General features: G+C 44.0%; 1 protein-coding gene across 10 annotated transcripts in view; it reads left to right on the top strand.

Annotated features, from left to right (window-relative positions):
- UBR4 (ubiquitin protein ligase E3 component n-recognin 4) overlaps window positions 1–14,138 on the top strand; it is a 100,603-nt gene that overhangs the window by 58,651 nt on the left and 27,814 nt on the right. For all 10 annotated transcript variants that reach the window (XM_090023106.1, XM_090023105.1, XM_090023100.1 and 7 more), the window contains 15 exons: window positions 574–783; window positions 1,574–1,723; window positions 2,428–2,655; window positions 2,776–2,854; window positions 3,258–3,497; window positions 4,469–4,637; window positions 5,352–5,496; window positions 6,375–6,460; window positions 7,015–7,102; window positions 7,248–7,441; window positions 9,457–9,696; window positions 10,546–10,684; window positions 11,681–11,806; window positions 12,351–12,479; window positions 13,160–13,503. In XM_090023106.1, the coding sequence (XP_089879232.1) occupies window positions 574–783; window positions 1,574–1,723; window positions 2,428–2,655; window positions 2,776–2,854; window positions 3,258–3,497; window positions 4,469–4,637; window positions 5,352–5,496; window positions 6,375–6,460; window positions 7,015–7,102; window positions 7,248–7,441; window positions 9,457–9,696; window positions 10,546–10,684; window positions 11,681–11,806; window positions 12,351–12,479; window positions 13,160–13,503 (2,567 nt within the window). The remainder of the gene's footprint in view (window positions 1–573; window positions 784–1,573; window positions 1,724–2,427; window positions 2,656–2,775; window positions 2,855–3,257; window positions 3,498–4,468; window positions 4,638–5,351; window positions 5,497–6,374; window positions 6,461–7,014; window positions 7,103–7,247; window positions 7,442–9,456; window positions 9,697–10,545; window positions 10,685–11,680; window positions 11,807–12,350; window positions 12,480–13,159; window positions 13,504–14,138) is intronic.

The following is a 14,138-nucleotide window of genomic DNA, read 5'->3' as shown; positions in this document are numbered from 1 at the left end:
TTTGGATTTACAGGGCTGCTTTAATAGTTTTATTTACAGTAGCTTTTTCGCCAGCCTTTGTTAGTCACTTGAGCTTCCCACCGAAATCAAAGCCCGTCGTCTTGCAGAATGCAGGTGGAGCAGTACCTGGGTGGAGCAGCATCTCTGAGCAGCATCGGCAACAGCCGCTCTTCCTCTCCCAGAATCCCCCCCACCTCCCAGCTGGCCCAATCCCCAATCAACAAATAGAAATCCCAACTTTAAAAAAAAAAAAAAAAAGACTAGTCGTCTAATCCGTAGCACAGTGGCCTCTGGCACATGTGTCGAGGGGAGATTAGACTTAAGAGGAGATTTTATTTGTTTTTCTTTACTAAGCACTTGTTCAAAAGAGCCTCCAAATATTTCAGTTGATTTTTCTTTAAAAACCTCAGACAAACCCCAAACTTGAAAGCTGCCTGTACAGTTTCATCAGAAATCTGCCCTCTTCCTTGCAGAGTTTGCAAGTGCCTGCCTGGCATTAGTGGCTTTCTGTGTTCTACGGAAATTGCTGGTTTTTCAGAGTTTGAGTAACATTTTTTCCACCTCCCTTCTCAGTCATCTTCCCTCATCTCCAGTGCTACTGCGGCAGCATTGCTGAGCTCTGGTGCTGTTGACTATTGCCTGCATGTGCTGAAGTCTCTCCTGGAGTACTGGAAAAGCCAGCAGAATGATGAGGAGCCTGTAGCCACCAGTCAGCTGCTGAAACCCCACACCACCTCTTCTCCTCCTGACATGAGCCCCTTTTTCCTCCGTCAATATGTGAAGGTGAGTTACACCCCACGCCAGTCACATTGCCACGTAACTTCTGTCGGCCAAAACACAATAGCATCATCCTGTGTACGCCTCCTCTAAGTTAAAACTCCCTCTCTTCAGTTGTAGAGCTCGTTAGGCACCTCGGGGAATGCTTCGTGTTCTTTGACAGCAGAGCCCTGCTTGTCATGTCTGTTGATGAGCTCCTTACGCCAGGCAGTCCTGTGAAGCTGCTGTCATTGTTTCTTGCTGAAATGTTAATCTTCCTGAAGGGAAGCTACTCACTCCATGGGGGTGACTCCTTCTGCTTGGCATGCAAAATCCACAAACCACTGCTACTTATTATGGCAGGAAAGCCTTGCAGCTCTTGATGGGGATTTCCACTCTAAATCCAAGGCTTGTTCAACCACCATGGTGTCTTTATTCTAAGGTTCCACTTGTGTCAGAGCTTTGATTTTTGTGCACAGGTGCAGTAAAATAAGCCGTGTTAAATGTTAGGAATGCTTTCAAAGGTGAAGGATAACATATCAAAATGCTTTCAGGGTAAGCAGACTTACTGCACCACAACCACTACCTTTCAGTCAGCTCCCCTTGGGGGTTTGCTAGCTTTGTGTTCATCTGTCAGTCAAGGGTTTTCATTCTAGTCATGAAGGAGCAAGTGAGAATAAGATTCAATAGTAACAGATTAATCTGACTAGTAAATGAGCAGTCCATCATCCTCATCTCCCCTTCCTTCCTAAGCAGGGAATGTTTGGGGTTTAAGCTGCATTTTCCAAGATAACCCACTGCGTGTTCTTGCTTTTAGGGTCACGCTGCAGATGTTTTTGAGGCCTATACTCAGCTGCTGACCGAGATGGTGCTGCGTTTACCCTATCAGATCAAGAAAATTGCTGACACCAACTCACGCATCCCACCACCCATCTTTGATCATTCTTGGTTCTACTTCCTATCTGAGGTAGGTGAAGAGCATGTCGCACTTCTGGAGATGGATGTAGGGTTTCTGGGTAGTAAGAGAAGAAAGTGAGTATGTGATCCTTCCTCAGCATGACTGATCTGGCAACCTTCTCCCACCCTGCCCTGCAGAGAGGGTTAGCTCCCTGGCATTGCATGCATCTGTATAAAATGGATGTCTATGGAAGCGCGTGCTTCAAGGATTGGGTTGCCATTGCTAGCCATAGTTCAGCATCAAATCAAGAGTCTTCAGATGGATAGTAGTGCAACTTGGAGCTCCACTGTAGTATTTTATTGACATCCTTTAGGACAAATCATGGTTTTGGGGAAAAATATTTTTTACTTCTCTCATGCCTATTTTTGTCACAACCCAGAATGTAGCTGTTAATTCAGGGGAAGGACCTTGGTCCCATTGTGGTTTACATAGTTATGCCATGGAGGTGTATAGCTCCATGGTCTGTATCCTTGGTACTGCACAGCACTGTTTTGTGTGTAGTCTTTCTTCTGTCAGCTGTGAAAATGTGATGGTATGTTGTTGGGTCCCTACAAGCTGAACCACTCTTTAAAGCCTCTCTAGTTCATGGTTTTTCTGTTGAAATATCATAGTTCAGGTTACCTCATCTCACCGTGAGATTCTTTGATTGCTGTGGTGGCCTAGGTCACTGCTATTGATGTCATAGCATTGATGTCAAGCTTTGCTTTATCTAGTACCTGATGATCCAACAGACTCCGTTCGTACGCCGCCAAGTCCGCAAGCTTCTGCTCTTCATCTGTGGCTCAAAGGAGAAGTACCGCCAGCTCCGAGACCTGCACACTTTGGATTCTCATGTCCGTGGTATTAAAAAACTCCTGGAAGAACAAGGCATTTACCTTCGGGCAAGTGTGGTCACTGCAAGTTCAGGCTCTGCTCTCCAGTATGATACACTGATCAGCTTGGTAAGGAGAAGTGTGTTATAGTGGAGAGAGTGTATATGTGTGTGTTGTGAATAAGGCATATTGTGTTTAAAAAAGGTGATAGAAGAGTTGACTTGTATGCCATGCTGCCCTGTCTTTCAGATGGAACACTTGAAGGCTTGTGCGGAGATTGCCACACAGCGAACAGTGAACTGGCAGAAATTCTGCATTAAAGATGACTGTAAGTTATCTCCCTGACAGTAGTTTAGGCCTTCATAATATGCTTTAGTTTTATGCAAGGCATCACAGTTCTATAAGAGCTTTGCATATGAAGTTTAGCACAGAGGAGAAAGAAGGCATTGAGATAAAAGCATGGAGTGGCCAAGGGTTTATTCTATTGCTAATTATCAGTATTCAGTGGATTCAGTTCAGTGACTAGAGAAGTTAAAAAGGGAGAAGAGGGGCAGTGAGGATGGCATATTGGGCTGGGAACTGAGATACCTGCCTTCCCTTACTGGCATTGCAGTCTTGGGCAAACAGATTCTTTGACACGCACTCTAATCCAACAAACAGTGCAGTGCCGTCTTGCGAGGTAATTTTTTGTGGTTCTCCTTATTCATACTTAACTTCTCCTTCCTCCACAGCCGTACTCTATTTTCTTCTTCAAGTCAGTTTCCTGGTAGATGAAGGAGTGTCACCAGTTCTCCTGCAGCTGCTGTCTTGTGCTCTTTGTGGCAGCAAAGTGCTGTCTGTGGCCTCATCCTCTGGATCTAGCACCTCTTCCACCTCTGCTCCAGCAGCCTCTGGCTCCGGGCAGCCAGCAACACAGAGTAAATCTTCCACCAAAAAGAGCAAAAAGGAGGAAAAGGAGAAAGAGCGAGAGGGTATGCTGCATGCTGTTAGCCTGTATGGGATTCTGCCTGTCAGAGAAGTAGAATGTATTCCTCCCCAGTTGGATTTTTTGTTCCATCTAATCAGTGTGCTGCTTATGGCAATTAATGCCATTCACCTTGAACACGAGTGGCTCTAGGCCAGTGACCCAAGACCCAAGAAACACTTCACAGATAGTTATGTTGTTGTTTGACTGTTGATTAGAGAGAGTCAAAAGCAGCACCCGTTTCCTTAGAAGCAGTGCTAGAATTGATCTGAAATGAATGAGACATCACAAGCCCTGAATAAGGCTCTCCAACTTGCCTGGGCCTTTAATTCTGATACAGGCTGTCCCTGCAGGTTCCTTACCCAGCATTGGTGGATGTTGAATCAGCTGTTGGGGGATATAGCCCCAAAACCCTGTCAGCTTCCTCTCCTCTTAAGCGTCTGCACGTAACCTTGCTACCACTCCATCCTTCCGAGGTTTATGTGTGAGTTGGTGTCTGCCTCAACACCTGGCTTGTACGTAGGAAATAGCATGTTTAAAGCTTCCTGTCAGTCCTGAAGTCTCAGTCCTCAATCTCCACAATGCACTCTAGAGCTCCACATCAAATTATCACCTAAAAAGCTTCCAACACTGCAGGCTCCCATGTGGTAAGGAAAGCCTTTAGGTGATCTGTCCCTGCAAGAGGAAGAGCTGATGTTCACTACCAGTGAGCCTGATGCATTTCTAGGAACCCCTGCCCAGCAAGTCTTTCAGAGATTGGCTGGCTTGGTTTAATTTTAGGCTGTCATTCAGTGTGGATCCCAGACCAGAAACCTTTTTGCTTTCATGCGGACCCTTGCAATACATAGAATTGCTGTCCATGGTTGCTCCAGTCTCTCCTGCCATGCCCCCTCAGCAGGCACTGTGGCACATTTGCACTGCATTCATTCCACCGGGTTTTTTGCCCTCTTCTGACTTCTCTCTCCTGCTGTTTTCCAGGTGAGAGTTCTGGCAGCCAAGAAGATCAGCTGTGCACGGCTCTGGTGAACCAGCTGAACAAATTTGCCGATAAAGAAACGCTTATTCAGTTTCTGCGCTGCTTCTTGCTGGAGTCCAACTCTTCCTCTGTGCGGTGGCAGGCCCACTGCCTGGCACTCCACATCTACAGGTGAGTGCTGAAAGGGTCGCTGAAACATAAACCTCTTCTCAGAGTTGGGTCCTTTGTGGAAGATGCGTTGTAGGGTGTGTAAAGACACAGAAACCCGTTACAGTGCCGAGTGCCAGCAAGCCACAAGTACCAGGCAGAGAGCACTGTTCTGACACAAGAATCCACAGAAAAAGATGCCCCGAGGTCAGAGTCCTTGTTCATGTGAAAGTGCCACGTCTGAAAGCCTCTCTGTGCTTGGGATGTGTTCAGGTCTTCCAGCTGATGCCATTGTCTCAAGGACCAAGCTTCTAACATTTTGAAGTGAACTGTTCTTGTTGCTTAATCAGTGCTGGTCAGTCCCCATATTAGTCTAAAGGGAAGACTGTGTTTCCAGTTTGCTGAGCCTGTGACCTGGAATTCATGAAAGATTAACTTTCTTTTCTCCAGGCGAGTGCAAATGAGCATTTCAGGTGCTATATGTGGTCACTTTGGGATAGGCCAGAACTAAGCAGGATGAACTCCTTCAACTTCCTGGACAGTTTAGTTGTTGTATGACTGTTAAGCGCCTACTAGATGGATTTAATAAGAGAGAAGAAAGGATGTTAAGCTACAGTCAGTATCTTTCTGTATTAAAGCTCATCAGGGATTAGACTGACAAAAGTAGAAGTCTATGTGTGAAAAACAATTTAGGATTGGAGATCCATAAACTAAATTAATTTGTACTCTGTCCATCAGGAACTCTAACAAGTCTCAGCAAGAACTGCTCTTAGATCTCATGTGGTCAATATGGCCAGAACTTCCCGCATATGGGAGGAAGGCTGCCCAATTTGTGGATCTGCTGGGCTATTTTTCTCTGAAGACGCAACAGACTGAGAAGAAGGTAGGTGGTTTTGCTCTGGAAGAGCAGAGGGAAAGTCTCATCCTCTGTCCCACGCGCTGCTAAGTGGTCTTCCCTTCTTGTGGGATAAGGGTATCAATCCACTTGTGGTAGAACTGGTTAAAATTTCCCTTCAAATAACTTTTCAGTCAGAAATATCTATTCAAGTTTGTTTGGTTTTTTTTCTTTTTTAATCCTGTGTGACCACTACCTTGAAGTAAAACGAGGGGGGGAAAGTAGCATGTTTTCTGAGGTATAGGCTGTTAGCCGTGTAGGTCCAAGGACATAGGCAGACCAGGTTCTTTGGGTAAATGTGATATTTTTTTATTAGAACAACTCAAATAGTTGGAAAAATTATTTGTAAGCTGTTGGGTACGGATACCCTTCATCAGGCTGAGGAAGCATTTGCAGTTGGTCTGTGCTCTCCAATTGCTGATGCTTCCTCAGCCTGAGGAAAGGTATCTGTACACAAAAGCTTGCAAAGAAGGATTTTTCCAACTATTTGAGCTGGTCTAATAATATATACCTCAGAAAACATGCATCTTCTATTGTGAAAGCATATTTAGATGCTCTGATAATTGCACATGTACAAGAGATGATACCACCAACGCTTGGCAGTAACCTCATTTGTTAGTCAGGGTTTGCAGATTGTTCCTGCAGTCAAGGTCTAATTTTAGGTTCAGTGGAAGTCCTGATCTGTGATTTTTAACCACTCAGCTTCTTGCGTGTATGGAGCTTGCATCTTCTGGGTATCTGGAAGGTCACAGGGTTGAAGTCTGTGTGGCTTGTTATGCTGTTGCAATCAAAAAATTGTAAGTGCAGAAAAGAGGATTAGGTTATTACTTGCCTGAGTGGCTTTTTTTTTTTTTAAACCGTTTCAGCTGAAGGAATACTCCCAGAAGGCCGTTGAGATTCTCCGAACCCAGAACCACATCCTTACCAACCATCCTAACTCCAACATTTACAAGTGAGTCCCACCTCCCTTTTTTTCAGTACACCAAGGGAATTTCACGGTAGACCAGCTGCAGTCTCCAGGGAACACACAATTCCTTTGTTAACACAGGTGACAAGGTCCCTGCCAAAATCACGTGCTTGCTGCAGATGGCATTAAGAAAATAGTCAGCCCCCTCCTTTGGTCACTTGTTGGAGAGTAGTGTTACATAGTGATAGCAGTAATTGGTTGTAATGTTGGGTATGCCTAGAAGGTTCACTGTTACGGGACAATTGGGAGCACAGTCAGGTGAGTGTGTTTGCTTACCGAAGTAGGAAAAGCAGGTATCAGTGGTAAGTTTGTAACTTCACTGAACTCCTTCCCATTGCAGACACTTTCTCACATGGTCATGCATGTACAAATGGAACCTTTACTTGTACTTCCAAGTTACCCAGTTACTTCTCTATTTGCATGCTTTTATTTATTTCTTTTTTATGGTTGATAAAACCCGCTTTGATTGTCTGCAAGATGTGTTAAAATAGAGCCAATGACAACCCCCTCTCCTCCCCTACCATGTTTTCTCACTCTAGCACACTGTCTGGCCTGGTGGAGTTTGATGGCTATTACCTGGAGAGTGATCCTTGCCTGGTCTGCAATAACCCAGAAGTGCCATTCTGTGTAAGTGATCAGCTCTTCTGATTTGGCTCTTTGAGTAGAGCGATCCCAGCCTCTACACCAGTTTAACTTCTTCTGTTTTTACATTAGTGGATGTGTGGTTGTTATTAACTGAAGATTTTAATATAATTTGTCTGTCTTCTTCCAGTACATCAAGCTTTCCTCCATCAAGGTAGACACCCGCTACACCACCACCCAGCAGGTCGTGAAGCTAATTGGCAGCCACACCATCAGCAAAGTGACGGTGAAGATAGGAGATCTAAAACGCACCAAAATGGTCCGGACAATCAACCTCTATTACAATAACAGGACAGTGCAGGCCATAGTGGAATTGAAAAACAAGTATGTACTACTCAGCTTTGGAATAGGGCTAGGCTCTTTTCTTCGGTAGAATACCAGTTTACTGGGGAGGTGGTTTGTTATATAGGATACAACTCTTTCCTGGAGTATAGGAGTTGATTTTTACCTTCCAACTCCTGAAGAGAGGCACAGACTTCTACTTGGTAGAACTCACTGGTCCCTTTTGGGAAGGGGAGGGAATCAATACAGACGTTCAGCTGTCAAATTCTTTCGTCGTTTGATCCCAGAGGGGCAAGTCACTTGGCACAGAGAGAGCTTTACCTGGGACAGTATAATGTGGACTGGAAATGAAAATGGAGACGATGCTGTGCAATAGTTTCCTGTTGAGGATCTGGTTATAGACCAAGCAGATGAGTCATGTGACCTCACTTTTAAAAACGAGAGGTGGTCTACTTCAGACTAAATTCCCCTGAGTTTTCCTTCGGTTTTTTAAGTTAAGAATTGTCTCATTAATACAGAGTGGTCTGTAGATGATCCAGTAATTTGTTCATTCCTGCCTATACAGCATATAAAATAACAGTTTTAAGAATGTAGTTAGCCTTGCATTTCAGGTGCCTTATACAGGTGCCCACAGACTGAGATGGCAGCAAGAATATGTCCTTGATTTGACTTGCAGAGAATCCTCTCTTAGCTCCTCTGTATTGATAGTAATTTCCTGATCCGTCTGAGGAATGCAAAACTCACTGGTGTCTCTGATTAAGGTCTTGGTCCTCGTCTACATCTCCAAACAGCTTCCACAAAGCAGTCTATTATCCTACAGCTATTGTTGTGTTATGTAACTTTGCCATCTGCTTGTCTTGGATTTGGATCTTGTCACTAAATTGTCAGTCCTGTAATCATTTGTACATGAGCAGGCTTAAGGCATTGGAGCTGTGGAACAATACGTTCAACTTTAATTGCCTAGCTTGTTTTCGGATGAGTGGGTTGAACAGGGTATCATCTTGACTGCATTGTTTCTTGCTTTACCATCCCTTGGAGAATAACACTCTCAAAGTAGGGAGAATATCGCCATCTTCCTCTACCTTAGTAGCACATGAGCTTCTACCAGGACCTATTTTCAATTCAGATTGCCAGAGTTTCAATTATACCTCTAAAAATCACATTAGCAAATAAACGTCTTGCTGACCCAGCAGATGATTTACTGGACTTTTTTTTTTTGGAGACCAGTATGACCAACCTCTGCCACATAATGGAAGCTTGTTATTTAGGTTTTCCACAGGCATGCAAAAGTATCAACACCCCCCCCCCCACCAGCATTGCTTAGTTAAACAGAGCCATACTGCAAGGGTGGAGGTACTTGTTTTACAAGGGGGGTGGGACCGAGAAGCCAAGCATCTTGCCCAGATCTGCACAAGTCAGTAGTAGAGCCAAAAATAGAAATTGGATCATTCAACTTGCAAATAACTGTTTTAACCACTCAAAATGCTCCTTTTCAATGTTTTGTTCAATTGAGAGCCACTATATACCTCCCTTCTTTCTTCTTGAGATGTTCTCACCAGAATCAAATCATTTTGGCTTAGGAATTAATCTATTCCTGCTGCTTATTGCTTATTTGAAGTTCTAATCTTCTGTGACATCACAAGTGGCTGCGGTGAAGCGGATTATGATGTCACAAAGAAAGGATTCTGACTTCAGGTTGGGAATAAGCGGTAGGAGCAGATGAGATCTTTAGAAATAAATATCCTGTTTTCATGCAAATGCCTTTGCTAATAAAAAATAGAGGTGAAAATCCCTAGAAAATATCTGTAGAATTAAAGTTTTTTTCTAAGAGGCATCAACAGCTCTTTAATCCTAAACAGTCTCTCTATGAAGAGGATAACAGCTTAAAATGTATTTCTGGCTACATATCATGTCAATACAGAAGCTAAGGAAGTGAATCCTAGAACTGCTCTCCATTCATCCCGTGCAAAGTAGATTTTGAGCTGAGACGATTGTGTTTGGCTTGTGTTGGGGCAGGGGGTGACTTTTTGGTAAATGAGTGTTTCCCTCTTTCCCAGACCTGCTCGTTGGCACAAAGCCAAAAAAGTCCAGCTCACCCCGGGACAGACGGAAGTGAAGATTGATTTGCCCCTGCCCATTGTGGCTTCAAACCTGATGATTGAATTTGCAGATTTCTATGAGAATTACCAGGCCTCCACAGAAACCCTTCAGTGCCCTCGCTGCAGTGCGTCCGTCCCAGCCAACCCTGGTGTGTGTGGGAACTGTGGCGAGAATGTGTACCAGTGTCATAAGTGCAGGTGGGTCTAAATCCCTGTGATCGCGCTGTATCTTCTCACACAAAACCTCTGCCTCATTCAGTACACAAGGTGGACAGTGCTTGCTAAATGAGCAGCTAGTTGGTATTTTTTAGTTTTTTCTTTCTTAACAAATAAAGCCTTAGATCCACACCCTCAATGTCTGCCTTTCTAAGTTGGTGCTGTACACACAATTCCCTCATCCTTTTCGTTCTTATGTCTCTCCCGTACAACCCCCCCATCACCTTGTTTTCCCAGTCTTCCTGCCCACCCAGTCCCAGACTCCTTCCAAATCCTGAAGAGTCTATGATGCTTTATAGATCCTTTACTGTGACCATGTTAGCATGCATACTGAAATGCCTCCACCTCCACTATAGAAATATAACAGCAATATAACATCATAGTTTCACTACATTAGAGTACAAATAAGAATTACCCAGGTTGCATGAAAATAGAGGGGGAGGGTTTTTTTTATCTACTTCAAACATAGCTCCTGAAAAATGAAAATGGATTACTTGGACCGCCATCTAATAGTGGTGCCATCCCTGAATTTAAAGTTCCATCGGGAAGTACAGAAGCTACGAAGCACCTCTCAGAGTGGGTGCACATCACCTGGTATTCTTTACGAGCTAGTTATGGTCCTTCTTCCAGAAGTAGCCCCAGGTGTGTTGTTCCAGGAAGCAATTAATGTGCTTTGAAGTGGATTTTTTGTGAGGCTTCTCAAAAGCAGTTTGGCAGGTTAGGTATATCACTGTCTCTTCCTCTCATTTGTACATGTGATTTGTGTGTGCGCACATGTGAATTATAGTCTTACCTACTATTGTCCACATCCATCTTTGCTCTGTCTTTCAGATCCATTAATTATGATGAGAAAGATCCTTTCCTGTGCAACGCCTGTGGGTTCTGTAAATACGCTCGCTTTGACTTCATGCTGTACGCCAAGCCTTGCTGCGCTGTGGATCCGATAGAGAATGAAGAGGATCGGAAGAAGGTGAGACTGGAACAAGTAGCAGAATTTACTAGTAAATGCAGTCTCTTTTGACCTTGTCTATAATAAAGGCACATTGGAGGTCATCTTCCAGCTGGAAGCTTTGCGGTGGCAAGGTGCTTGGTCCCTTAGAGGGGAGAGAAAATATCTCACGTTCCACTCTGTTCTTCCTGGTTAAAGCAGGGAGTTGCATTAACCGACCTGTAGTATATTTGCTTTGGCACTGACCTTTCTGCCAGGCCCCCTTTCTGTTCCTCATCCCCTTAGCAGAAATTAAGAGCAGTCATTTACTTACTGGTTTAGGCAAGATGTCCCACTGGAACTCTTTCCAAGAGCAGCACTCTTATTTCTTGGTAAGCAACCTGTACAGTGCAGTACCTCTTCAACTCCGTGGTGAGAGTGGGGTTTGGTTGTGTTTATTATTTGTACTATTATAATGCCTCTATCACGGACCAGTCTCACAAGGCTGCCCATACTCCAGAGGACTTGCAATCTAGATACAAGAGGAGACAACAAATATGGGGAGATGGAGCTTTGGGGAGATGTAGCAAGAGGCTGCTGGGCAGCTTGAGTAGGCAGTGATCTTTGTACAGCAACAACCTAATTTTCGACAGGTTTTGGACATTGCAGGGCAAGGGGAAGTGTGAAGAAGAATTCTGAGATAATTTTGCAGATGCTTATGCTGATCTCCAGATAAGCACAATGGGGCAGCATGGGGGGAAATACAAACAATAACTGACTCCCTTTTTGCTGTCCACATCTACAGATCAGGTTAATTTAAGGTAGATGTTACATGCTTTATCTGATATGTGGCCATGGTGACTTCCAGGAACCGCTATACCCAAAGGCTTGCAGCTCTCAGTCCCACTGAACAGAAGGCAGAAAAGTAAAGGCTGGATCAGCAGCTGAATCTGCTGAAGCATGTCAGACTATTCAGAGGCTGAGTTTTAAAGCTTGTATGAACATAAGAGACATTAGTTTTCTCCTTTTTGTTTTCAGGCAGTGACGAATATTAACACTCTTCTGGACAAGGCTGACAGAGTGTATCATCAGCTAATGGGACACCGACCACAGCTGGAAAACCTGCTGTGTAAAGTGAATGAAGCAGCACCTGAAAAGCCACAGGTAACAAAGGATAGACAAAGCACAATATGGACTTCAGCCAGGACCACAGTTGGACGAGATTGGTCATACCGCCACAGATCGGAAATTGCTAGCATTTATTTTTGGGTTGGGGGGTGGGGAGTGAAGTGAATGATTTTCTGCTGGTGTCACCGTTACGTTATGTGAAGCTGTAAGCCCGGCTCTTCAGGGACCAGTATCCTTTATCCTCTTCTGGAACGGAAACTGTCAGTATGGTTTCAGGTTCTAGCCTTGTATCCAAGGCAGCTTTTCCAGCCAGCTGCAGATCTGTAAGCTGGCCAGTATTGTATTATATAATCTACAGGTGCAGAAGAGTCTCTGTTGTTTTCCATAATGTAATTATGTTGTTAACTTATCTGTTTTGAAGAATCTTCCTTTTGTTTTGTTAGAGAATTAGCGAGCTAAAAGCTGGCAGGAAGACTCGTTTCACACAGACTTCCAGTAGCAAAGAGCTTTCTGTTTGCAGAGCTCCCCGTTGTGACTTCTTGCAGATCAAATTTTTGCTGGTTTTTCTCCTGTGTCTCAGGATGAGTCTGGTAGCAGCGGAGGGATCAGCTCTACCTCAGCTAGTGTGAATAGATACATCCTTCAACTAGCTCAGGAGTACTGTGGTGACTGCAAAAACTCTTTTGAGGAGCTCTCCAAGATCATCCAGGTATGTGTATTCTCTTCATTGCGCAGCTCGGCAAACTGGCCTAAATTGTTTCAAATGATAATTATCAGAAGTGCAAAGCAAGCTGTGGCCATTCTAAAAAATAGTAGTAATAAGCTCTCGTTAGAGGAGATATAACAGCTAGGTTTTTAAATAACTCATACAAGTGATCCTTTCTGAACCTTTGGCTACTACTGCTAATTCTTGGATACTGGTAATTAGCCCTTTTCCAGTAACCATTGCATGTTGTTCTCTGCTGGTTAGAGGGAACTGGGAGTCAGGCCAAGATTATTTAGTGGTCTTCCCAGCTCAGCTATTGATGAGCTTCAGCTTTGGGAAGATCACTTCACTTACCCACTTTTCCCATTTGTTAAATGGGGTGAATAACTAACTACTTTATGAGGGTGGGTGGGAAATTCATTAATAACTTACAAAGGTCTGTCAACACCTTTGAGTTAAAAAAGGCTGTATCTAAAGTATACAGCCACAATGAACAGTCTTGAGACCTTGATTAAGTTCAGAGATCATGTAGTCATTCTCCCTTTTCCTTTCACCATTTTGCATTTGAGTCCATCGAAATACAGCCCACAAAAGTTTAGTGTATTTACATCAAACTTCCCCCCAAGTTCAAAATGGGTAAATTGTCCATGGCTTTCATTTCTTCTCTTTTTGTATATTTGCAGAAAGTTTTTGCTTCTAGAAAAGAGCTCTTGGAATACGATCTCCAGCAGAGAGAGGCAGCAACCAAGTCATCCCGAACCACTGTTCAGCCCACGTTTACCGCCAGCCAGTATCGAGCGCTGTCTGTCTTGGGCTGTGGTCATACATCTTCAACAAAATGCTATGGCTGTGCTTCGGCTGTCACTGAGCACTGCATCACCTTGCTCCGTGCCCTGGCAACCAACTCTGCCATTCGGCACATTCTTGTGTCCCAGGGCCTTATCCGGGAGCTGTTTGACTACAATTTACGTCGTGGAGCTGCCACCATGAGGGAGGAAGTCCGTCAGCTCATGTGCCTTCTAACCAGGTTGGTCCTGGCTCTGAAAATTGCCTGTGGGTGTTTCAGACCAATTGTTTCCAATTGCATTGAGGTACTAACAGATAGCGGACACATGATGCTGTTACGCTGGAGTAGTTTAGTCTAGGTTTTAGTCCGCAGTAACTATGCTGTCCCAAGCTTTATGCACAAAGTAACCCATAGCGTTACCTTCTGGTCACTAGGAAGGGTAGAGTTGGTTTGCACTCAGTATACAACTGACAGTGGTAGCAGACATCCAACGCCATACACTGGAGTAACTTTTTCTGGAATAAATATACTTCTTTCTCAGAAATAACTGTACACCAAAGAACAGCATTGCCTCTGCAGTGTGCACTGCATGTGTTGTGTGTCTACCTTACTTTCTTTCTGAAGTAAATTGAGAATTGAGTAAAGGTGCCATCTAGCTAGATCCATGGAACGTAATTTAAAGTTGCCACAGGACTGATGATAGTGCTTATTGTAGTAGGTAACCCACTTCTAGCCCAAGACACGAGTTCTCCCACTATGGTGATCATGTTAGTTTACTCCCTTTGTACATATATTAGCACTATATGTAAAGGAGCTGTTCAGATGAAAATATTCTCTGCAGCCACTGTTTCAAAGAGACATGTCTGTATTTTGTA

This window comes from Crocodylus siamensis, chromosome 12 (assembly GCF_052110815.1).
Source record: "Crocodylus siamensis isolate JL-2025a chromosome 12, ASM5211081v1, whole genome shotgun sequence".
In the NCBI taxonomy this organism is placed as follows: Eukaryota; Metazoa; Chordata; order Crocodylia; family Crocodylidae; genus Crocodylus; species Crocodylus siamensis.
This window is presented reverse-complemented; position numbering and strand designations above follow the sequence as displayed.